Source organism: Anolis sagrei, chromosome X, assembly GCF_037176765.1.
Source record: "Anolis sagrei isolate rAnoSag1 chromosome X, rAnoSag1.mat, whole genome shotgun sequence".
Taxonomy (NCBI): domain Eukaryota; kingdom Metazoa; phylum Chordata; class Lepidosauria; order Squamata; family Dactyloidae; genus Anolis; species Anolis sagrei.
In genome coordinates, this window is record NC_090034.1 from 89,915,171 (window position 1) to 89,941,827 (window position 26,657).

The following is a 26,657-nucleotide window of genomic DNA, read 5'->3' on the forward strand; positions in this document are numbered from 1 at the left end:
TCTACACTGCCATATAATCCAGATTAGCTGCTTTGAACCGGATTATATGAGTCTACATTTCCATATAATCTAGTTCAAAGTAGATAATTTGGATTTCACATGGCAATGAAGGGGCCTAAGAGAAAGGTGTGTTAATTTCAAACCGTAAGATGGAACAAGTCCGGTATCAGGTATCCCTTTTTACAGGAATAGACAGAACCAAAATAATTTCAGATGTATATCAAAGCATGTCCAGAATCCTCCACCAGATACAATTAGCTGCCACTAAAAAATCAATTAAAACCTAAATTGATTAATTTGCAAATTAATCCAACACAAACTTGAGGGCTTCTAATGGACATCTAGTTATTCACTACGGTAGCAAGATGCTGGATGATACAGACCACGGATGAGAATCATAATGTTTCTATGCATCACTGGATTGCAAGTCTCAGCATCCCTACTCAGCACAGTTAATAGTGAAGACTATTGGACATTACAATAAGGCAAAATCTGGAAGACATATTTTACATTGGTCCACTACCTGCCAAGCCCATATTCCTCTCTTCCCATTCCAGCTCTTTCATCCACAGCTCCATTGTTTTCACACTTACCTTTCTCTACCACATCAAGGTGGACGGTTTTGTTGACCATGACATTGTGTGTATGGTCATTTGCGAAAAGGAGTGTGCGGTTGACACTGCAGATATAGTCTCCCTCCTGGTCGAAGGTCACATTCAGCAGCATAATGGAAAGCTCCTGCAAATCTGGCGTGTGTTTAGTGCCTTCCCAGGCAACCAGCTCTTCAAAGCGGGGGTCCAACACTTTGAGTTTATTATAGGCATCGTAGTGGAGGATCTGGTGCAGAGACAGGATGAGACTGAAGTTAAAGCTAGGAAAAACAGACCTACAACCACTTGTTAAATCTAGACAAAAGCTGGAGCTACACTGCCATATAATCTAGAGTATGACAGTGTAGGGTTTTGTTTTTGTTTTTTTGTCATGTCAGGAGCAACTTGAGAAACTGCAAGTCACTTCTGATGTGAGAGAATTGGCCGTTTGCAAGGACGTTGCCCAGGGGAGGCCCGGATGTTTTATTTTTAATGTTTTACCATCCTTGTGGGAGGCTTCTCTCATGTCCCCGCATAGAAAGCTGGAGCTGACAGAAGGTGCTCATCCACGCTCCCCCAGATTCGAACCTGCAACCTGTCGGTCTTCAGTCCTTCAGTTTAACCCACTTCAGTTTAACCCACTGCGCCACCAACAGTAGGTGGAATCAGAGGAGAGTCATTGTTCCAGCAAAAACCATTTATGTAAGGTCAATACTTATGTGTCGTTGATTCAAGGAGTCTCAGTCTGGATCTACACTGCCATATAATCCAGTATCCGGGAATGTTAAATTGCCTTTTTGTCTGTCTATATATGTTGCATGTCTAACTGGTATTGAATGTTTGCCATGTGTGTTGTACTCCGCCCTGAATCCCCTGTGGGGAGAGAAAGGTGGAATATAAATACTGTAAATAAATAAATATCTGATCCCAGATTGAATGGGAGTATATGGCAGTGTAGAATCCTATAATACAGTTCAATATAAGGAGCTGTGGTGGCACAATGGGGTAAATCCTTGTGCCGACTGAACTGCTGACCTAAAGGTCAGATGCTCAAATCCGTGAGACAGGGTGAGCTCCCATCTGTCAGCTCCAGCTTCCCATACAAGGACATGAGAGAAGCCTCCCACAGGATGGCAACACAACAAGGCCTCCCCTGGGTAATGTCTCTGCAGACAACCAGTTCTCTTACACAAGAAGCGACTTGCAATTTCTCAAGTCGCTTCTGACACGATTAAAAAAATACAGTTCAATGTAATTCAATCTGCATTATATAGCAGTGTAAATTGGGCCTCTGTAACCCCCCCCCCTCCTCTGTCTCTCTCTCTTTTCAGGTGCTTCCTAAATGGTTACTCATTTATGCAGTTAGCAAAAAATAGTCCCAGGAACAGCTGTCTGGAACACACAGTACCTGGGAACTGGTAAGCTGCAAGGCCATTTTTAAAGGAATGTAATAGAGCTGTTCATGCAGAGTGCTGGGAGAGGCTTGTTTTCTCCAGGGATGGCTTTAACTGTGGGAGTGGTAAAAATGCAATCAGGTGCTTATTCATCCTACTCATTAATTAGATCTACAATGAGTAACCCCCAGTACTAATTTCCTGAAGCCCTAAATGAGCAATGCATTTGCACCTTTTTATTCAGAATGATAATTCGATTGGCCATTAAAATTAATTCTTCAAAGCACGTATAGGAGTCTAGTGTCTAGATCCAGGGAAATGATGTTACCCCTCTATTCTGCCTTGACCACACATGGAATCACACTGTCCAATTCTGGGCACTGCAATTGAAGGGAGATGTTGACAAGCTGGAACATATCCCTTCAATTGTGACTAAAATGATCAAGGGTCTGGAGAATAAACACTATGAGGAGTGGCTTAAAGAAATGGGCATGTTTAGCCTGCAGAAGAGAAGGCTGAGAGGAGAGCAACTAAAATGAGAACAAGCCCTATGAGGAGTGGCTTAAAGAGCTGTGCATGTTTAGCTTGCAGAAGAGAAGTCTGAGAGGAGACATAATGAGAGCCCTGTATAAATGTGAGGGAAAGTCATAGGGAGGAGAGAGCAAGCTTGTTTTCTGCTGCCCTGGAGACTAGGATGCAGAACAATGGCTTCAAACTACAGGAAAGGAGATTCCACCTGAACATTAGTTCCTAACGGTGAAACTGTTCAGCAGTGGAACTCTCTGCCCCAGACTGCGATAGAGGATCCTTCTTTGGAGGCTTTTAAACAGAGGCTGGATGGCCATCTGTTGGTGGTGCTTTATTGTGATTTTCCTGCTTCTTGTCAGAGGGTTGGAGTGGATGGCCCATGAGGTCTCTTCCAACTCTATGATTCTATGATCTATTGACCTTATCACACTACCAAATTAATCCACTTTAAATCGGGTTTCTGCCTCCTGCAGAATTCTGGGGTTTGTAGTTTAAGGAGGAGCCTTTAACAGCCTCACTAAACTACAAACCCCAGAATTCTGCAGGAGTCAGAAACCAGATTTAAAGTGGATTCATTCTCTAGTATGATGAGGTCTTGAGTCTCATTTGCACTACAGCTCCCAGAATCCCTCAGCTACAGCCATACAGGCTGAGGGACTCACAAAGTGGTAATAAAAAAAACCTTTCTAAGGCTTGGAGAAGACTCAAAAACACAATTAATATGTACACACAGCTTTTTTTTAAGTGGGTAGTAGTCTCAGTTACATAGTTTATGTATTGGCAGCAGCTTCTTGCATGCCTATATTATATGCATCTTGCAAATAAGCTAAGGGGAAGATTGATATTCTTTAACCATCAGCACCAGATGGCAGTGGAATGAGGGTTCAAAGTACTTTGATTCTTTGATCAGCAGGGATGATGACCTCACTTGCAACCACTATTTTCTTAGGAATATACCACGAGGGCCACTCATCAGCTATTAGGGCCAAAGCATGATGGAACTGTGCCTGGATGAAGTTAGAATGGAAGGAAATCCACCCATCAGCTGCTGGGCAAGGACAGGATAAAGCTGTGACTGGCCACTGCCTCATGGTGTTTCTGCACAAATTATGCAATGCAGTTCAAAGTTGATTTAAGGGCAGGGTGTCCACAAAACACATCCTCCCAATGCACACTGTAAAGCATTTCAAAAAAGCACATTTTAAAAACTCAGAAAGTCTGGAATAGGCTAAATATTATTTTGTGTGTGTATGTGTGTGTGTCAGGAGCGACTTGAGAAACTGCAAGTCGCTTCTGGTGTGAGAGAATTGGCTGTTTGCAAGGACGTTGCTCAAGGGCCATCTGGATGTTTCCCATCCTGCGGGAGGCTTCTCTTATGTCCCTGCCTGGGCAGCTGGAGCTGACAGAGGGTACTCATCCATGCTCTTCTCGGATTTGAACCTCCAAGCTTTTGGTCTTCAGTCCTGCCGGCACAAGGGTTCAACCCACTGCACCACCGGGGGCCAAATAATTATTTTATTTATTTATTTACCGTATGTCTATCCCGTCACTTCTCAACCCCCAAAGGGGGACTCAGGATAGCTTACAATGGCACCGTTACAATGCCACTACATAACAATTACAATAATAAAACAACAATTGAACATAAGTCATAGTTAAAAACAATACATAAGCAATCATTAAAACCATAAAACAATCTCATCAGCCGTATCGCCGCTCCAGTCAATGTCCTTCTAAAGTGCTGCTTGCATCTATTGTCCGAAATGATTTTAATTTCTTTTGGAAAGCCAGGAGGGAGGGAGCAGATCTTACATCAGTCAGAAGTGTGTTCCATAGGTTGGGAGCCACCGCCAAGAAGGCTCGGTCTCTCGTCCCCGCCAGCTGCTAAATGCTACTGTGGAGCAATTCTGATCCCTGCCTCTTTCAGACACTATCTGAATGTAGGGGTGCAACCCGCCATCTTCTGGTTGCCCACTCCTCTCTTGGGAGAAGAATAGCCAGAGGGCTCAGGAGTCCTGGCTCCTAATAATGCTATCCCCTATCATCTACTGCTTGAGGTAGACAACGCAGAGTCTATCACATCTGAGATGCCAAGACAAGAAAGGTCATTACTTCCCACCCACTACCCCTACTCTCTGCACACCACTGCTTGCTTCCCCTTTACCACAGCACGCACATGGTCAAACTCTTCTGTCCCCTGCTGCTTGAAGTACCAGTCGGTGAAGGCCTCGGCCTCTGTCTCACTGCGCTTCTTACATGAGATGCACCGAATTCTGAAAGTTTCACCAGCCACGGCTTCGGTTTCTGACTCTACTTCCACGCAGCCACCGTGGCACAATGTCACTGTGAAGAGGAAGAAAGAAAGAAGTTATATGATAAGTACCAAATGGTAAAGAAAGTAAAGGTAAAGGCTTCCTTTAATATTAAGTCTAATCCTGTCCGGCTCTGGAGGATGGTGTTCATCTCCATTTCTAGGCTGAAGAGCTGGCATTGTCTGTAGACACCTCCTAGGTCATGTGGCCAGCATGACTGAATGGAGCGCCATGACATTCCTGCTGAAGCGGTACCTACTGATCTACTCACACTTGCATGTTTTCGAATTACTAGGTTGACAGAAGCTGGACCTGACAGCAGGAGCTCACCCCACTCCCCAAAAAATCACCTTTAATGTCCAGCCTCTGCCATATCAGCCTGCCAACTTTTGTATTGAGACAGTTATCTTTTTCTTTCTATTCCTTGTATTGCCAGTTGGCAAAGACTTTCTCATTAAATAGTTATCCAACTTTTGTTGGTATGAGTTGAAGCATGTGCAATAAGCCAGCTGTTTTTTACAACAACAACAACAACCCTTGGTGGGATCATAAACCTGCAGATATCGTGGAAAATGAACACGCAAAAATACTATGCGACTTTCGAATCCAAACCGACAAAGTTTTAGAACACAATACACCAGACATTACAATTCTGGAAAAGAAAAAAGTTTGGATTATTGATGTCGCCATACCAAGTGACAGTCGCATTGAGGAAAAACAACAGGAAAAAAACCTCAGTCGTTATCAAGACCTCAAAAACTAACTGCAAAGGCTCTGGCATAAACCAGTACAGGTGGTCCCAATGCTCATTGGCACACTGAGTGCTGTGCCAAAAGATCTCAGCCGGCATTTGGAAACAAACATTGGCAAAATCACGATCTGTCAACTGCAAAAGGCCACCTTACTTGGATCTGTGCGCATCATTTGAAAATACATTACACAGTCCTAGACGCTTGGGAAGTGTTCGACTTGTGATTTTTTGATACGAAACCCAGCATATAGATCTCGTTTGCTGTGACATACTGTGTTTTTGTGTCAGTATAATAATAACAACAACAACTTTATTTTTATACCCTGCCTCCATCTCCCCAAAGGGACTTGGGGTGGCTTACAAAGGGACAAGCCCAAAAATACAGATTAAAACACACACAATAAAATAAAATCAGCAACACATCAGAAAAAAACCTCTATGTAAGTTCAAATTAATGCAACGACAAAGGTAACCCCCACAATTTTTTATTATTATTATTATTATTATTATTATTATTAACTTTATTTGTACCCCGCTAACATCTCCCGAAGGACTCGATGCGGCTTACACAGGCCGAAGCCTCAGAACACAATACAGTAGAACATAACACAACAATAAACAAAGCAAATCAAATAATTAAGCAAAATAACAGCAACAGTGACAATACATCAAGACACTTTAAAACTGGGCCGGCCGGCGCAATGGGGTTAAAAGTGCTGAAATGGCAGGAGGAACGTAGGATTAAATAGTGCGGTGTGCAGTAATATTGATTGTACTAAAGTGCTTCTAGGACTTGGGATGGGGGATTCCTAATCTGAAAAGGCACATCGGAACAGCCAAGTTTTTAGGTTCCTTCTGAAAACTGCTAAAGTAGGGGCCTGTCGAAGATCTTTTGGAAGGGCATTCCAGAGTCGGGGGGCTGCCACAGAGAAGGAATTTCTCACTGACGGCTCTGTACTTGGAGCTTGCTTAACCTATGGTTGGCTAGTGAAGAAGCCCAAAGTCAGGTCAGCATTCCCAGAGGTCTAGGGAGGGGTGGAAGAGTTATGGACCTGAAGTGGTCTAGTGCATTCTAGTGAACCAGTGATACTGCAAAAAGGAGGAAGGGGAAATTGTGATGGTTATTGCCTATAAAGCTCTATACAGCTCAAGTTCAGGTTGTGTGAAGAACTAAATTCTCCTATATGAACCTAACCATTTTAAAGATCTCCTAGTTCAGTGGCTCCCAACCTTTTTTTTTTTTTTTTTTTTTTTTGACAAGGGACCACTATGACAAGGGACGGCTCTCCAACATTAGTACCAAAAGGATTACAAATCGGTTTTTGGACAACTTTAGATTCAGTTTGGTTATTTGGGGTGCTGATTCAGAAAATTGCATTGGATAGACCACATCAGCTCTAGTTTCTGATACAGAACATATGCCATCCAGTAGTCACCATCTGCTCTCCCACCAGAAGCGGCCCTAGGTAATTTTCAACGGTAAGCAAACAGTATCCCCCAACCAATCACTAATATATATTTTCTGTTTGTCATGGGAGTTCTGTGTGCCATATTTGGTTCAATTCCATCATTGGTGGGGTTCAGAATGCTCTTTGATTGTAGGTGAACTATACATCCCAGTAACTACAACTTGCATATGTCAAGGTCTATTTTCTCCCAAGAGCACCTCAAGAGCGCCCCTGGGCAAAATCAACTATACTGCAAATGCTTACTTTGCGTAATGGGTTGAGCCGCCCATTTCTCTCACAGAAAACCATATTTAATAAGCCTCGGCACTATAAGAGGGTTTCGTGAGACCAGTCATTCCCGTTGCAACGGTGTAGTCACGGTAAGGTCACAGACCATACTTTAGTTCTTGTGGACCACTGGTGTTCCATGGACCACAGGTTAGGAACTACTGTTCCAGTTAGACCCCTCTAAAGATATCCTTAAAAATACATCTAGCAAAAATCCAGAAGAGAGCCTTTTTGGTGACTGTTCCCAGATTTTGGAATTTCTTATCTAGATAGGTCAAACTGGTTTCCTCCATCTTATTCCTTTATAGACAGATAAAGTCTTTTCTGATTCAGCACTCCTTTGAGGGCTGACTGCTCCTGGTAAAAGGGCTTTTCAGAATGCAGTATTTTTTCTATTTCATTCTAAAACCCATGTGCTTAATTGCTTTTTGGAACCACGGTGGCGCAGTGGGTTAAACCCTTGTGCCAGCAGGACTGAAGACTGACAGGTCGCAAGTTTGAATCCGGGGAGAGCACGGATGAGCTCCCTCTGTCAGCTCCAGCTTCCCATTGCAGGGACATGAGAGAAGCCTCCCATAAGGATGGTAAAACATCAAAAACATCTGGGCATCCCCAGGGCAACTTCCTTGCAGACGGCCAATTCTCTCACACCAGAAGCAACTTGCAGTTCCTCAAATCGCTCCTAACATGAAAAAAAGCTTTTTATTTTATTGGTGGTTTTGTTATGTTTTTAACTGTTGTATGGAGCATTTGTTTTAACCTACAGCTGGTATAATTTTTGCCAGGCACTTCAAGTCCCAGACAGGAAAAAGGGCAGAATATAAATAAATAAATAAATAAATAAATAAATAAATAAATAAATAAATAAATAAAATAGGGCTCTCAGATTAAGATAGGAAAATGGCAGGTCATCATGGGCACTGTTTCCTGGAGCAACTGTTTCCTGGTATGGGCCAGATGGGAGACAGCCTGCCAGTAAAGCCCATAGTACTAATTGTGGCACTGCTGTCATTGCTGCTTGCAATGACAGCTGGCTGCAGGCCCATGTGAGGAACATGTGGCTTCTATGGGAGTTATTTATTTATTGTGTCAGAAGCAAATTGAGGGTACAAATATAATACAGTTAAAAACACAAACAAAGTTAAACTTGGCTTTATACTAAATGTCCTTTGACCAGAAGCTGGCCACTTGGAGTGCCTCTGGTGTTGCTGTGAGAAAGTCCCCCATTGTGCATGTGGCAGAGCTCAAACTGCATTATAGTTGGTGGTCTTTGGTTTGCTCTTCTCCACACTTGCATGTCATGGACTCCACTTTGCAGCCCCATTTCTTAAGGTTGGCTCAGCATCTCGTAGTGCCAGAGCACAGCCTGTTCAGTGCCTTCCAGGTCGTTCAGTCTTCTGTGTGCCCAGGTGGGAGTCTCACATTCGTTATCAGCCACTGTTTGAAATTCCAGGTTTTTGCCTGCCACTTTTGGTCTCTCACTTGCTGAGGTGTTTCTGCGAGTGTCTCTGTAGATCTTAGAAAACTATTTCTTGATTTAAGCCGTTGGCATGCTGGTTGATATCTGAACAGAGGATGGCTGGAGATGTTAATGCCTTGTTCCTTTCATTACAGGCTGCTATTTCCCGGTGGATGTCAGGTGGTGCAATACTGGCTAAACAGTATAATTTCTCCAGTGGCATTCATCCGGAGAGGCCCTGCTCACGATCCCACATGCGTCGCAGGCGCATCTGGTGGGGACGCGAGACAGGGCCTTTTCTGTGGTAGCCCCCCGACTCTGGAACTCCCTCCCTAAAGATATCAGACAGGCCCCTACCTTGGCAGTCTTTAGGAAGAACTTGAAGACCTGGCTGTTCCAATGTGCCTTTCCAGAATAGGAAAACTCCAGTAACATGTCCCAGAAGCACTTTATTAGAGTTTAAGATTGCCCGCACACTGCACTTACCCTAAAATCCGATATAGCACCTGTCACATCAGCACTTTTAACCTGTACCCATTACATTGGCCTGGCCCTGTTTTTGGTGTTTTTGGTGTATTGTTTTATTGTTTTGTTGTTTGATATTGCTTTAATTGCTTTGATTGGCTTTAAGTTGTGTATTTTGTTATGCTATGTTTTTATTGAGGCCTTGGCTTGTGTAAGCCGCATCGAGTCCTTCGGGAGATGCTAGCGGGGTACAAATAAAGTTAATAATAAATAATAATAGTAGACATCCTGGGAGAATGCGGCATGTCTCATTAAGAGCCACATCCACTGGTGAGATGTATTCCACCCTGGGCATGCATATCCAGCAGCAGAGTAGCAAAGCGCAAGGGCAAATGTCTTCACTGTGTCTGGTTGTGATCCCCAGGTTGTACCAGTCAGCTTTTGTATGATATTATTTCTAACACCCACTTTTTGCTTGATATTCAAGCAGTGCTTCTAATAAGTCGGAGCACGATCCAGAGTAACTCCCAGGTATTTTGGTGTGCTGCAATGCTCCAGTGGGATTTGTTTCCAGGTAATCCTGAAAGCTTGAGATACTTGTCTGTTCTTAAGGTGAAACGCACATGTCTACATTTTAGATGGATTAGGAATCAGCTGGTTTTCCCTATAATATGCATGACTGAATAATAATAGGGAATGACTGAATGCAATGAGAAAAATAATAATCTTTTGCAAAAGCCTCAACACCTTGATTGTCAGGTTGTAAAATAAGGTTCATATCCCTAATGTTTCAGGAACGCATATATCCTATAATTCAAGTTAATTCAACCAGAATCAAAATTTCCCCATCAACAATTTAACCATAGCTCTATATTCCGATTAATACAAAGATGAGCCATAAAGTCTAACAACAACTAATAACAAAGAACAATTCTAGGCCTGAGACAAAGTCTGGATCTACACTGGCATATAATACAGTTTGAAATGCATTGAACTGCATTATATGGGTCTACACCAAGTATGGGCAAACATTGGCTATGGATTGGGTTGGATTTGTAGTGGTCGAGTTACTCAGACATGAAAAACAGTCACTGGGACAGATTGGCGTTGGCAGGTGTCACCATTTTCTGTCTCTCTTGCTGATCGATGCTGGAAGGATCCTCCTCAAGGCCACTGCTTCACCATCTGCGGGAAGCAAGTGCTACTTCTCACCCGCTCCCTAACTGAGCCCAGGCTCTTGTTTCAAAGGGGGGGAAAAAGAAAAGGTTTTATATCTTCTTAGATCTGCCAGTGTTGCTTCTGCCACTTTCCCAGATAAGCACCCGCTCCCAGAAGAGCCCTGCTGGTGACAGCATTGCTTGCTCCGAGGTTGGAAGAAGACACCCAGCATGTGATCACAAATGGCCCTTTTTTAAGGCTGAAAAAGCCCCCCTTGGCTTATAGTCGAGTTAAGGTTATCTATTGTTTTGCTCTGTTATTTGAAACACAACAAGATTAGTGCACAACAAACAAGATCACTCTGCTGGATGTTGTATTGGATCACACATCGGACACTTCCCAAGTGTCTAGGACTGTGTGATGTATCGGTGAATAATGATCCAAGTAGGGTGGCCTTTTGCAGCTGGCAGATGGTAATTTTGTCAGCGTTGATTGTGTTTAAGTGCAGGCCAAGGTCTTTAGGCACTGCACCTAGTGTGCCGATCACCACTGGGACCACTTTTACTGGTTTGTGCCAGAATCTTTGCAGTTCGATCTTTAAATCCTCATATCATGTCAGTTTTCCAGTTGTTTCTCTTCAATCCTGCTGTCGCCTGGGATTGCAACATCGACCATCCACACTCTGTTTTTTAACACAATCGTGAAGTCAGGAGTCTTGTGCTCCAAAACTGTCAGTCTGAATTCAGAAGTCACAGAGTAGTTTGACATGTTCCTTTTCTTTAACTTTTTCTGGCTTGTTATCCCACCAGTTCTTTGTCGCAGGCAGAAGGTATTTGTGGCCCAAGTTCCAATTAATCATCTGAGCAACAGTGTTATGCCTCTGTTTATAGTCTGTCTGCGCAATCTTCTTGCATGCAGCTGAGGATGTGATCTATGGCTTCATCTGCTTCCTTGAAGAATCTACATTTGGGATCTGTTGTAGACTTTTCAATTCTGGCTCTGATGGCATTTGTTTTAATGGCTTGTTCTTGGGCTGCCAGAATCAGGCCCTCCGTCTCCTTTTTCAAAGTTTCATTTGTGAACCACAGCCATGTTTTTTCTTTGTTAATTTGGCTCTCAATTTTTCTCAGGAACTGTCCATGGAGAGCCTTCTTTTGCCAGTTTTCTCTTCTGCTCTGCATTGTGTTTTTACAATATTCACTTTTTTCTTTTGCACTTTAAGCAGATTATTATTATTATTATTATTATTGCACTTACATTATTTTACTCTATTATTATTACATTTATTATTTTACTCTATTTATTATTGCATTTATTATTTTACTCTTTCTTCTTATTATTATTATATATATTATTTTACGGTATTTACTATTGTTATTATTACATTTATTATTTTACTCTATTATTACTGTTACTATTATATTTTCACTATTTTACTCTATTATTTTTATTTTATTACATTTATTATTTTACTCGATTATTATTGGAAGGATACGTCAGCACGTTTACATTGAAGAAGGTTAGAATAATGGCTTAATCAGAGTTGGACAGTCTTATCTTAAATTACAGTTGTATGTAAATATTCTAAAACATTTAACCTACTGATGCCTCAATTAAGTTAATTGTATTGGTATCTATTTTTATTTTTATAATTTACCAGTAGCTGCTGCATTTCCCACCCTCGGCTTCAAATGTATTGAAAAGTCAATACATTTTCCCAGTTTTTTGTGGTAAAATTATGTGCCTCAGTTTATATTTGAGTCAGCTTATACTTGAGTATATACAGTACCTTAAAAGAGTCCTCCTTCCTACTTAAAAAAATACATCTGGATGCAAAATGTGTGGTTCAAAAATGTGTCATTTGAAAAATGAGGAGGGGATTTGGATCTGCAGTTGGAAAGATGAGCTGGTAAATTAAGACATATGTTTTGCATTGGACGCAGGCGACTGGAATGGAAAGTTCTAAGAGCATGAGGTTGCAGAAGCCCGGCGGAAGTGCCAAAAGCATTCAAGGATTACTGTAAACATAGACAAGGATCACTTTCAACACAACTTAATGTCAGAATTATATACAGCAGAGAAGTTTTAAACTTATGAGCCTTTTTCAATGGGAAAAAGGAGACCATTTAACAATTTCTTTTAAAATACTCTGTGGCAAGAGCTGGGAAAAAAGCCACAGAGTGGAAAGGCTATCTACTAGGGCTGGGCGGTTTCGTTCGTTAATTTCGTAATTCGTTAATAATTCGTATTTAAAGTAGCTTACGATCCGATATTGAACCATTCAGGAGCAACTAAAAATCGAAACGAATTTTTAAAATTTATTTCGTATTGTTTCGTAATTGTTTTGTAATTGTTTTGAAATCGTTTCGAAATCGTTTCGTTATTATTTCCGCATGTCTGGTGCAAGTTTTATAGTTGTTGTTTGTTTTATCAGTGATAAAAAAAATAAATTATCACACCAACAGTCAACAACAGAGGGAGAGGGAAGCTTCAGAAGTTCCCCCTGTCCCATTTGGAGGGTTTTTTAGCGTATTGCGCAATCGCGTCCGCCATTAACGAATCGATTCGTTATTGTTTCGAAATTGTTTTGTAATTTCCGAAATTTCGTGAGTATCGAACTTTTTTAAAGAAAAATTTCGGAATTCTTTTAAAAAATGAAACGCAAAACCCCCCTAAAAACGAATTGAGTTTAGAAACAAATTTTTCCGTGGTTGCCCAGCCCTACTATCTACTGTTATCTATCAATCAATCAATCAATCTGGGGAGCTCCTGGTGGCACAGTGGGTTAAAACACTGAGCTGCTGATCAAAAGGTTGCAGGTTCGAATCCAGGAAGCGGCATGAGCTCCTGCTGTTAGCCCCAGCTTCTGGAAAGGTAATGGCTCTCCATGCAGTCATGCTAGCCGCATGACCTTGGAGGTGTCAATGAACAACGCTGGCTCTTCGGCTTAGAAACAGAGATGAACACCATTCCCCAGAGTCGGAAATGACTGGACTTAATCTCAGGGGAAAACCTTTAACTCTATCTATCGATCTATCGATCTATCGATCTATCTATCTTCTATATATATATAAATGTTCTGTTCGTTTTGAGTGACATCATAACTCAAAAACCACTGGAGTAATTGCCACCAAATTTGGTCACAAGACACCTATTAACCCAAGGGTGACCATCACTAAAAAAATGATTTTGTCATTTGGGAGTTGTAGTTGCTGGGATTTATAGTTAAACTAAAATCAAAAAGCATTCTGAACTCCACCAATGATTAAATTGAACCAAACTTGGCACGCAGAACTCTCATGACCAGCAGAAAACACTAGAAGGGTTTGGTGAACACTAACCTTGAGTTTTGGAGTTGTAGTTCACCTACATCCAGAGAGCACTGTGGACTCAAACAATGGAGGATCTAGACCAAACTTGGCACAAATACTCCATATGCCCAAATATGAACACAGATGGAGTTTGGGGCAAATAGATCTAGACATTTGGGAGTTGTAGTTACTGGGATTCATAGTTCACCTACAATCAAAGAGCATTCTGAACCCCACCAACGATAGAATTGGGGCAAACTTCCCACACAGAACCCCCATGACAAACAAAAATACTGTGTTTTCTGGCGGTCTTTGGCAACCCTTCTGACACCCCCCTTGTGACTCCCCCCAGGGGTCTCGATCCCCAGGTTGAGAAATGCTGCCTTCAGGCCCTCCAGTCCAACTCTTAATCAAAGCCCTCCTGACAAAGAGCCACCCAGATAGATAGATAGATAGATAGATAGATAGATAGATAGATACACACACACAGACACACACACAGACACACACGTCTATGACAGATATAGTATCATAGATTTGAAAGGGACCCCTAAAGAAGGACAATTATATGTTGCATATTCCAGAGAAAGCAAACCAAACAATCTCTACATCAACACTGACAAAAAAAATACTGTTTACCCACAAGCATAAAGAAATTACATATATTAGAAACCAACACTTTCTCATTACTTTATTTTCCAGATCACCAGACTGGGCCACAGCAATGTGTGGCAGGGGATGGCTAATCTGTCTGTCTATCTATCTATCTATCTATCTATCTATCTATCTATCTATCTATCCATCCATCCATCCATCCATCTCTATCTATCTATCTATCTATCTATCTATCTAGTGTCGTGTGTGTATATGTATATGTGTGTGTGTGTGTGTGTGTATGTGTGTGTGTGTTGAGATATATACACACACACATATACATACACACACATATTAACACTATATATGGGGGTCATATCATATCAGCAACCAAGATCAACTGCATATAGGCAAGAGTAACTAGTAGGTAAGAGTGATAGAGGTGTAATGCAATAGTGTGGTTATCAAAAATGGAAGTACAAAAATTAGACATGCGATGTCACTGCCTGTGTCCTAGCAGGTTATGTTGTTTCTTTCCCTTCCCCCTTCTGAAGCTTTTCTTCCGTCAGCAATCACAGCTTGCAAGCCTGAAGGACAGGGACTTTGCTGACCGCAGCACACACAATGCCCAAGCCGCAGCATTTTACGCACCGCCGTCTCTCTTGCAAAGACTTCAGCACAGATCAATGAGCGGACCATCCTAGGTGACAGTTAGCAAGATATGCAGTTCAGACTCTGGCCTTTCATAGCAAGGACTTAAGGACAACATTCTTAAATAGCCAGACTCCTAGGATGAGTTTAGAATTGTCTCTGTGAAACCAGATGTTTGTGGAGGTTTGATCCAATTGTAGGTATTTAAGGGCATCAGGGGAGAAAAGTGAGTGAGATGTCTTCAATTGGCCATCTTCCAGGTTTAGCACAGCAGGCTAAACTGCTGTGCTGCAGAACAATCCTGCCAATCAAAAGGTCAGTAGTTCAATCCCAGGTCAGGGTGAGCACCCATCATTAGCCCCAGCTCACCTGCCCACCTAGAAGGTTGAAAACAGAAATGTGAGTAGATAAAATAGGTACCACTTTTAGTGGGGAGGTAGTAAAGGCATCCTTAAGGAAATTGATCGAAGGAAAGCTCCTCAGCATAGAAGATGGATGCTGGAGTTGAGCACAGCATCCAAGATGCTAGAAATAAGATGGGAAAAACTACCTTCATCTCTGTTTGTGTTGTCTATCTTTGTTAACTGTATAATCGACATTAATAATCGACCAGCCTGGGTCAAAGTGAGCTCCCAACCATTAATAGTCTAGCTTGCTGTCGACCTGTGCAGCCTGAAAGACAGTTGCATCTGTCAGGTAGGAAATTTAGGTACCACTTTATGTGGGGAGGCTAATTTAACTAATTTACAACACCATAAAAAAACCTTCCAGCAGCATGCAGAAGAATGAGGAAGTACTCCATCAATGGACTCGGTGTTACAAGTGGACGGTGAAGCGGCAGCTCCCCCTGTGGCTGGAATCAAGCATACCCTCATGAAGCTGGAAAAGTTGGAATATTAAATTGCCTCTATGATTGTCTATATATGTTGTATGGCATTGAATGTTTGCCATGTGTATGTACATTGTTATCCACCCGGAGACCCCTGTGGGGTGAGAAGAGCAAAATATAAATACTGTAAATAATAATAATAATAATAATAATAATAATAGCCATATGTGTGTTCTTTAAGCCACTTTGGGTCCCCTTCAGGGCGAGAAGGGCGGGATATAAATACTGTAAAATAAATAAATAAATAAATTCCTCCCTACCCTCAGGGATCCCATTGCTTCCTTTGTTATCTCTCCAGGACAACTTAACAACTTAAAATACACCACTCATGAAAAGAGGGTACCACCATGCAAAGCCATAATATTAATATTAATTAATTAATATTAATTAATATAATATGCAAAGACAAAAAAGGCATAATATTAGAATTGAAAAATGGATGCCCTGAGCACATTCTGAGCCTGAGAGTTTGTTTTCACTGTCAAAAAAGAAAATAAACACAGAACCCTTTCAGCAGCCTCATTTAGTTGGGAAACCTTCACTTGCTGTTGCTATAATTGAACGACGGAGAGTGCAAAAAACCCTTGCCTGAGTGGAAAACCCTTGGAAGATCTATTAAAAGATCCCAATGCACCTTCTGCTCACCCCATTCTACTACAATCCCAGTTTAGTGGAGGAGATGCAAAATAAGATGCTAGTTTTGTTGTTGTTGCTGCTGCTGTAGTATGCTTTCAGGTTGCTCCTAAGGCAAATCTATCTATGGCAAAAAAAATTGATCAGAGGTTATTTGCCTTTCCTGAACCTGAGAGCGTATGACTTACGTATGTGTATTAGAGAAATGGGCCAAAACTAACAAAGGAAGAAAACTAACTTAGGAAGAAAAAATGAAATGCAAAGATAAAGAATGGGGGACGCCTGGCTCGAGAGCACTACGTGTGAAAAAGATCTTGGAGTCCTTATGGATAGGAAGGCGAACATGAGCCAACAATGTCATGTGGCAGCTAAACAAACCAGTGGGATTTTGGCCTGCATAAATAGAAGTACGTACAGTGTCTAGATCCAGGGAAGTCATGCTACCCCTCTATTCTGCATTGGTCAGACTACACCTGGAATCACACTGTGTCCTATTCTGGGCACCACAATTGAAGGGAGATGTTGACAAGCTGGAATGTGTACAGAGGAGGGTGACTAAAATGATCAAGGGTCTGGAGAACAGCCCTATGAGGAGCGGCCTAAAGAGCTGGGCATGTTTAGCCTGTAGAAGAGAAGGCTGAGAGGAGACATGAGGAGGACCATGTATAAATATGTGAGAGGAAGTCATAGGGAGGAGGGATCAAGCTTGTTTTCTGCTGCCCTGGAGACTAGGATACGGAACAATGGCTTCAAACTACAGGAAAGGAGATTCCACCTGAACATGAGGAAGAACTTCCTCACTGTGAGAGCTGTTCAGCAGTGGAACTCTCTGTCTGGGAGTGTGGAGGAGGCTCTTTTTTTTGGAGGCTTTTAAACAGAGGTTGGATGGCCATCTGTTGGGGGTGCTTTGAATGCGATTTTCCTCCTTCTTGGCAGGGGGTTAGACTGAATGGCTCATAAGGTCTCTTCCAACTCTATGTTTCTATGATTCTATGCTCAAGGCCATCCAATGTGCCCCCACAACTGAGGATTTGAACCTTTGTTTCTCACAGTCCTAATTCAGTATTCAAAACACTGCACCACATTGCTTCTGATATGCTGATATAACATCCCTAACAATTACCTAACAATTAAATCCAACATATGCTAAAATGTGTCCAGTGGAAGAGACTATTGTACCAACTGATGAAAATGCCCCCCACCATTATGTACGTAGTTCTAAATAAACCAATTCCTCCTAAGCCCCAAAGTTTGCCTCCTGGAACAAATAGCTGAAGTCAAAACACTGGGCCAACCCAAAACAAGATGGACCCAACCCTCAGACCAAGCTCACCCTTGCTGTATTCACAAACACCCCAAAGACATGAAACTCACTGTGTGACTTCAGCTTGGTCATTCTCTCTATCAAACTGATATGAGAGTAAAATGGGACGAAACAGAGCCATATATTCTGCCTTGCGCTTTTTGGAGATTATACAAATACAATTCATAAATACTTCATCATACTCAGTTGAGCTTCCTTCCCACCATATTTTTTTGTGTGTGTCAGAGCGCCTTGAGAAACTGAAAGTCGCTTCTGGTGTGAGAGAATTAACCGTCTGCAAGGATGTTGCCCAGAGAACACACGGATGTTTTGATGTTTTAGCATCCATATGGGAGGCTTCTCTCATGTCCCTGGATGGGGAGCTGGAGCTGACAGAGGGAGCTCATCCATGCTCTCCCCGGATTCGAACCTAGGATGTGTCGGTCTTCAGTCCCGCCGACACAAGGGTTTAACCCACTGTGCCTCCAGGGGCTCCTTATGTGCCTCTAATGTGACAGGCCCAGGAATAAAATAGAGAATACACTGAGAATATGGAATAGGGTAGAGTATAGGGGCCCTTTGTTGACGCAGTGGGTTAAACTGCTGAGCTGCTGAACTTGCTGATCGAAAGGTTGGCGGTTCGAATCCAGGGAGTGGGGTGAGCCCCCACTGTTAGTCCCAGCTTCTACCAACATAGCAGTTCGAAAACATGCAAATGTGAGTAGATCAATAGGTACCATTTCTGCAGGAAGGTAATGGCTCTCCATACAGTCATGCCAGCCACATGACCTTGGAGGTGTCTACGGACAACACTGGCTCTTGGGCTTTGAAATGGAGTTGAGAAGCACCCCCCAGAGTTGGACACGATTAGACTTAATGTCAAGGGAAACCTTTACCTTTACTTTTTATACATTGAGATATTCGCTGAAAACTCACAGCTAAAAATAAATCAAAAGCCCTAAACTATAATTAAAGCATTCCTTCCCATTGCATTGAGACTCTGCTCTGGAAATGCAGGGTGTTTTGGAAGGATCCTGCATAGAATTGTCAAGCTCAGAAGATCTCAAGAGACGAAACCATCCTTCCTGAGCCCTGCCATTTAGGCATGAATCTGGAATCAACTCCACAGTACAGTGAAAGCACTGCAAATTTAATGATCAGAAATGGCCTCACCATTAGTTCTAAGTAGCACTATGAGGCATACAATCACCAAATGCACAGCTCCTACTTTTAGTATGAGCTGAGAGCATACATTCATATATTTTTTAAATTACAAAACATTTTAATTATTTTTTCCTGTGTAACACAATTTCTTTTTAAGGATCTCCCTTTATTTCCATGTTATTTCAGTATTTCAGAGGTTGGAATCTTTTGCTATCATTGAACAGAACATGGAAATGTTTTTTGGACTAGAGCCACTGGAAACTTTAAGCCAGTTTGGCTAGTGTCCATTCTGGTGGTATTTAGAAATCCTAGTCCAAACATGAAACATTTCTAGTAGAAAGATTGATACTCAGCTATTTAACTTTTAGGAGACCTCGATGCTGCAGTAGGTTAAAGCACTGAGCTGCTGAGCTTATTGAACGAAAAGTCGCAGGTTCAAATCCGGGAAGCGGTCTGAGCTTCCACTGTTAGCCCCAGCTTCTGCCAACCTGGCAGTTCGAAAAACATGCAAATGTGAGTAGATCAGGAGGTACCACTCCGGCAGGAAGGTAACGGTTCTCCATGCAGCCCATGCTGGCCACATGACCTTGGAGGTGTCTACGGACAACACCGGCTCTTCGGCTTAGAAACTGAGATGGGCACCAACCCCCAGAGTTGGACACGACTGGACTTAATGTCAGGGGAAAACCTTTACCTTTATTTAACATTTTTGTACAACTTGGAAATCAAGTTCTCCAAATAAGATTTTCTGATCCACTTTTGTAAAATTCTTGGTCAGCATTGCTGTTTTTGCCTTGTTGATTTTAAATCCTGACACCTTTCGGTATTCTTTCAAAATAGGATCCAAACTCACACCTGTGTACAGAGGATCCTCTAAGAAAATCATTAGGAAGCTTTCAATTTAACAACTTTGGCCTTGTATTCTTACTCCTTTAGTGTCTTTTGCCATTGTTATGGCATTGTTCAAAACCACGATCACCAGCAAAAATATCAATAGAGAAAGGGGATAACACTGTCTAGTCTGTGGATTGCTGTGAGTTTTTCGGTCTGTCTGGCCATGTTCCAGAAGCATTATCTCCTGACATTTCACCCAAATTTATGGCAGGCATCCTCAGAGGTTGTGAGGTTTGTTGGAAACTAGGCAAGTGGAGTTTATATATCTGTGGAATGGTGCAATTGGACACCTTGATTAGCATTGAATGGCCTTGCAGCTTCAAAGCCTGGCTGCTTCCTGCCTGGGGGAATCCTTTGTTGGGAGGTGTTAGCTATCTATGATTCTTTCCTGCCTGGAATTTTTGAATATTGCTCTTTATTTACTGTCCTGCTTTTAGAGGGTTTTTTTTTAATACTCTAAAAAAACTCTAAAATCTAAAAGGTGGCCAATTGCAACATTCACACTTGCCTCCAAGAGACAAGCCCTTCCACAGGAACACATCACTAGGATTCTATTGTAGCTACTAGGCCTGGGTAACAACGCAAAAATTTGTTTCTAAAATCGATTTGTATTTGGGGTTTTTTTTTTGTTTCGATATTTAAAATAATTACAAAATTTTCCCTTAAAAAAGTTCGGCATTTACGAAATTTCGTTAATATTTACAAAACATTTTGTAAAGATGGCGCCCTTTTTTTCCAATATTTTTTCAATATTTTTTAAATTTAATTATTAATTTAGTAGAATAGGGAGGAGAAATTATTATTAAGGAGGGAAGGCAGGCACTCACTCTGGCGGGCCCTCAAGCACTGCCGCCGAGTCAGGCCCGGCTCCTCCGAAGCTAAGGTTTCAGTGCGGAATTTGGAGAAGGGGCTCCCCAAAGGCCATCTAGTCCCGCCCTCTGCTATGGTCTCAATGCGAAATTGGGAGAAGGGCTCCCCAAAGGCCATCTAGCCCAGCCCTCCGCTAAGGTTTCAGTGCGGAATTGGGAGAACGAAGCACACCCACCGCAAAGGTGAGGAAAGAGAGACGGGCCGCCTTCCTGCTGAGGGTCGCTCGCCCTCTCGCTCGCTTGCTCAGCCGGCACCTTCCCCGCCCTCTCCTCCTCCTCCTCCTCCTCCTCCTCTTTCAGGCTCTGACTGGCTAAGGAGAGGAGAGAGAGGAGAGCTCCCAGCAAGCATAGCCATCTTACGTATTTCCGAAATGGACGGAAATACAAAAATATCTGGCGCATGCCGTTTTGATATTTAAAAACACTTCCGGGTTTAAAAATAAGTTTTGTAATCGTTTTGTAATTGCTAAAATTAACGAATATTTAACGAATTACAAAATTAACGAACGAAACCGCCCAGGCCTAGTAGCTACAATAACAACAGGGAATCCTGAGACTTGAAGTTTAGGGAAGAGTATTAAGAATGATCAGCCATAGAGCTCGAATGCCTCACCAAACCACAAACCAAAGGATTCCATCAGTGTTGCCATGTACCGTAAGTTAAAGTCATATCATAGTGCTACAATTACAAAGTTTGGAAAGGCCCCGGAATGTGATTCTAGGACAGGCATGAGCAACGTCAGCCTTCCTCCAAGTGTTTTGGACTTCAACTCCACAATTCCTGGGATTTCTGGGAGTTGAAGTCCAAAACACCTGGAGGGCCGAAGTTTGCCAAACCTGCTCTAGAAGTACTAAATCTAGTTGCGTTTTCACAAACTGAAACTGTTTCAATGTATTGTCGAAGGCTTTAATGGCCAGAATCACTGGGTTGTTGTGAGTTTTCCAGACTGTATGGCCATGTTCCAGAAGCATTCTCTCCTGACGTTTCGCCTGCATCTATGGCAGGCATCCACAGAGGTTGTGAGGTCTGTTGGAAACTAGGAAAATTGGGTTTATATATCTGTAGAATGTCCAACAGATCTCACAACCTCTGATGATGCCTCCCATAGATGCAGGCGAAACATCAGGAGAGAATGCTTCTGGAACATGGCCATACACCCCGGAAACACACACAACAACCCAGTGAAACTATTCCATTTTGAAAATCAGCGTATAAATCCATACTTTCAAATGAACAGAAGAAAAAATTAGAACTATGCATTACCACTGGCTAATTCTTACGATGTAATTATTTTAAAGGCAGACATTTAGTATTGTTTTCAGTAGTTTTTCAAGCAAATTTGAATGTGTTTTGAAAATATTTTTATCCTTGTATTATTTTTATTTGTTTGTCATCTGGGAAGGCTTTGTCGACATCAAGGCTATACAAAAATATATTAAACTCAGACAGGTGGCAAAGAGGATGTTTAAAAAGACGGGACATCAGTGACGACATACAGTTTGCATGCTACGGAGAATTCCGCCTTTATTGCTGAATTTCTCCATCTGATTTCTTAGGAATTTCCCTTGACGCATCACCTGAAACTCTGACAATAGCCCAAATAATAAATACATATACTACAGAAAGGTGTGGGTGGCAGCAGCTATTATATCACCCACTATTCTGCTATAGAGATGGTGGTTGGCATGACAAAATAGGCAAGAATTGTAAAAATGCGCAGGGAGGGAAAGTCAAAGCTAGGTCTCCCTAGCATATTCAGAAGGCATACAGTCCTTAAGTGTACAGCTCCTGCTTTTCGTACAACCTGAAACCATACATTCATATTTTCAAACAAAACAATTATAAAACATTTTCATTATTTTGCTGTCGAGGGCTTTCATGGCCAGAATCACTGGATTGCTGTAAGTTTTCCAGGCTGTATAGCCATGTCCCAGAAGCATTCTCTCCTGATGTTTCACCCACATCTATATGGAGCCCCCGGTGGCGCAGTGGGTTAAACCCCTGTGCCGGCAGGACTGAAGACCGACAGGTCGCAGGTTCGAATCCGGGGAGAGACAGATGAGCTCCCTCTATCAGCCCCAGCTCCTCATGCAGGGACATGAGAGAAGCCTCCCACAAAGATGATAAAACATCAAATCATCCAGGCGTCCACTGGGCAACGTCCTTGCAGACAGCCAATTCCCTCACACCAGAAGCAACTTGCAGTTTCTCAGGGGACACCCAGATGTTTTGATGTTTTACTATTCTTATGGGAGGCTTCTCTCATGTCCCCAGATGGGAAGCTGGAGCTGATAGAGGGAGTTCATCCACCTCTCCCCGGATTCGAACCTGCGTCCTGACGGTCTTCAGTCCTGCTGGCACAGGGGTTTAACCCACTGCTCCATAATAATAATAATAATAATAATAATAATACTCAGTTCTTGTGGGTTTTTTCGGACTATATGGCCATGTTCTAGAGGCATTTCTCCTGACATTTCGCCTGCATCTATGGCAAGCATCCTCAGAGGTGAGGTCGAATTGTTGAATTTTTTTTGGGCTATATGGCCATGTTCTAGAGGCATTCTCTCCTGATGTTTCGCCTGCATCTATGGCAAGCATGCTCTGAGGTAGTGAGGTCTGTTGGAACTAGGAAAATGGGTTTATATATCTGTGGAATGACCAGGGTGGGACAAAGAACTCTTGTCTGCTGGAGCTACATATGAATGTTTCAACTGACCACCTTTGATTAGCATTTGATGGCCTGGCAGTTGTTTGGTGTGGCTTTTTTGATGCCTGGGGCAATCTTTTGTTGAGAGGTGATTAGATGTCCTTGATTGTTTCCTCTCTGTTGTTTTGCTGTTGTAATTTTAGAGTTTTTTTTAATGCTGGTAGCCAGATTTTGTTCATTTTCATAGTTTCCTCCTTTTTGTTGAAATTGTCCACATGCTTGTGGATTTCAATGGCTTCTCTGTGTAGTCTGACATGGTGGTTGTGAGTGTGGTCCAGCATTTCTGTGTTCTCAAATAATATGATGTGTCCAGGTTGGTTCAACATTCACACCTAGCAGACAAGAGTTCTTTGTCCCACCCTGGCCATTACACAGATATATAAATCCATTTTCCTAGTTCCAACAGACCACTCTCACAACCACAATGTTAGGCTACACAGAAAAGCCACTGAAATCCACAAGCATGTGGACCATTTCAGCAGAAAGGAGGAAACCATGGAAATGAACAAAATCTGGCTACCAGTATTTTTATAAAAAACCCTCTAAAATCAGGACAGTAAACAAAGAACAGTACTCAGAAAACAGGGGAATTCCAGACAGGGAATAATCAAGGACAGCAAACACCTCCCAAGAAAGGATGCCCCAGGAAGGAAGCAGCCAGACTTTGAAGCTGCAAGGCCATTAAATTCTAATCAAGGTGGCCAATTGCAACATTCACACTTGCCTCAAGCAAACAAGAGTTCTTTCTCCCACCCTGGATATATAAACCCCATTTACCTAGTTTCCAACAGACCTCACAACCTCTGAGGATGCCTGCCATAGATGTGCATGAAACATCAGGAGAGAATGCTTCCAGAATATGGCCATACAGCCTGGAAACCTCACAGCAACCCAGTGATTTCAGCCATGAAAGCCTTTGACAACACAATTATAAAACATTTTCATTATTTCTCTGGTGCCAACACAAACAATTTCTTATAAAGCGTCTCCACTTATCTCAGTATTCCAGAAGTTGGATTTTTTTTGTTACCACTGTAAATGTTTTTGGACTTGAGCCACCAGAATCTTCAAGCTAGCATGGTATTCACAAACTCTAGCACAAAAAAGAAACATTTCTAAAATCTGGTAAAGATAGAGAGCTCCAGCAGCGTGTGGAATCTCTTCCATTAAAATGTGTCCAGATCCTTATAAAGGATCCGGTCTTGTAGACACCAACTACTCTCAAGTGAGTAATTTCCCTCTCCATAACCAGTCCTGGAAGCATTTGTGGGTGGTCAAAAAGGAGGGTTGATCCTTCCTCTCCTTATAGACCACCCACAAATGTACAAGCCTGTGTGAGCTGGCAACACAGAAGCATCTGGGATGGGGGCGGAATTGGACATTTGTGATGAGGCAAGTGACGTAACCGATGTTAGTGGATTTGGATCCAAGAGCCCTTTTATTGGGGCTAACTAACAGAGACGGAGGGCGAAAGCATGCATGACACCTTAAGCCCCTTAGACTAAGGCAGTGTTTCTCAGCCTACCTAATGCCGCGACCCCTTAATACAATTCCTCATGTTGTGATGACCCCCAACGATAAAATTATTTTCATTCCTACTTCATAACTGTAATTTTGCTACTGTTATGAATCGTAATGTAAATATCTGATATGCAGGATGTATTTTCATTCGCTGGACCAAATTCGGCACAAATACCAGATATGCCCAAATTTGAATACTGGTGGGGTTGGGAGGGGGGTTGATTTAGTCATTTGGGAGTTGTAGTTGCTGGGATTTATAGTTCACCTACAATCAAAGAGCATTCTGGACTCCACCAACAATGGAATTGAATCAAACTTGGCACGCAGAATACCCATGACCAACAGAAAATACTGGAAGAGTTTGGTGGGCATTGTCCTTGAGTTTGGGAGTTGTAGTTCACCTATATCCAGAGAACACTGTGGACTCAAACAATGATGGATCTGGACTAAACTTGGCACAAATACTCAATATGCTCAAATGTGAACACTGGTGGAGTTTTGGGGAAATAGACCTTGACATTTGGGAGTTGCAGCAGTGCTGGGATTTATAGTTCACCTACAATCAAAGAGCATTCTGAACCCCACCTATGATGGAATTGAACCAAACTTGGCACACAGAACAGCAATGACCAACAGAAAATACTGGAAGGTTTGGTGGGCACTGACCTAGAGTTTTGGAGTTGTAGTTCACCTACATTCAGGTAGAACAATGTGGACTCAAACAATGACAGATATGGACTAAACTTGGCATGTACATTCAATATTCCCAAATGTGAACACTGGTGGAGTTTGGGGAAAATAGACCTTGACATTTGGGAGTTGTAGTTGATGGGATTTATAGTTCACCAACAATCAAAGAGCATTCTGAACCCCACAAACAATAGAATTGGGCCAAACTTCCCACACAGAACCCCCATGACCAATAGAAAATACTATGTTTTCTGATGGTCTTTGGTGACCCCTCTGACACCCTCTCACGACCCCGCCCCCAAAAGTCCCGACCCCTAGGTTGAGAAACGCTGGCCTAAGATAAGGTAATTTAATGTCATTCAAATTGCATTATATGACTCAACACGGAGTTCAAACTGCATTATGTAGCAGAGTTGAACCAGCCTAGAAACATGTAACATCCTGGTGTTTAGCCCTCCCAATCAACATCAATCTGGTCCCATGTTCATATGTCTTCCAACAGATAATGAAAATTGATTCATTTCAAGAAGCCTGGGGCTCTCTTGATTGAAAAGAGCCCTTTTTGTAACGCTGTGTGCTGCGTCATGTTGTTGATTGGCTTTATCCTGCTGCTTCAATACTCTTTTTTAGATAACATTGTCCCCGGTACACACACACTTCCAAGCGCTCGTCTCTGATGATCTTGCAAGGAGAAATCAAAGGGCAAACATGGATGGGAATATAATAAAAGTGTCTTCCTTGCATGGCTGGTTTGGGGGCTACCTATTTTTTAACTATGTTGCTGCTTCAGAAGTGGATCAGGGAGAGGAACTGTTTTACACAAGGTGCGTGGACATCCTTTGGAATCTAATTACCGTATATACTCGAGTATCAGCCTAGTTTTTCAGCCCTTTTTTAAGGCTGAAAAAGCCCCCCTTGGCTTATAGTCAAATCAAGAGTATTATATTACTCTGTTTTTTGAAACACAACAAGATTAGTACACAGTAAACAAGGTCACTCTGCTGGCTGTTGTATTGGATCACACATTGAACACTTCC

The 26,657-nt window shown here is 42.2% G+C and overlaps 1 protein-coding gene across 1 annotated transcript in view; it reads right to left on the reverse strand.

Annotated features, from left to right (window-relative positions):
• Nucleotides 1-26,657, reverse strand: part of LOC132780229 (sodium channel subunit beta-1) — a 48,172-nt gene that overhangs the window by 8,637 nt on the left and 12,878 nt on the right. Inside the window, exons 2-3 of the mRNA XM_060783819.2 lie at nt 4,689-4,855; nt 594-837 (exon numbers count right to left, since the gene is read on the reverse strand). Coding sequence (XP_060639802.2) covers nt 594-837; nt 4,689-4,855 — 411 coding nt within the window. The remainder of the gene's footprint in view (nt 1-593; nt 838-4,688; nt 4,856-26,657) is intronic.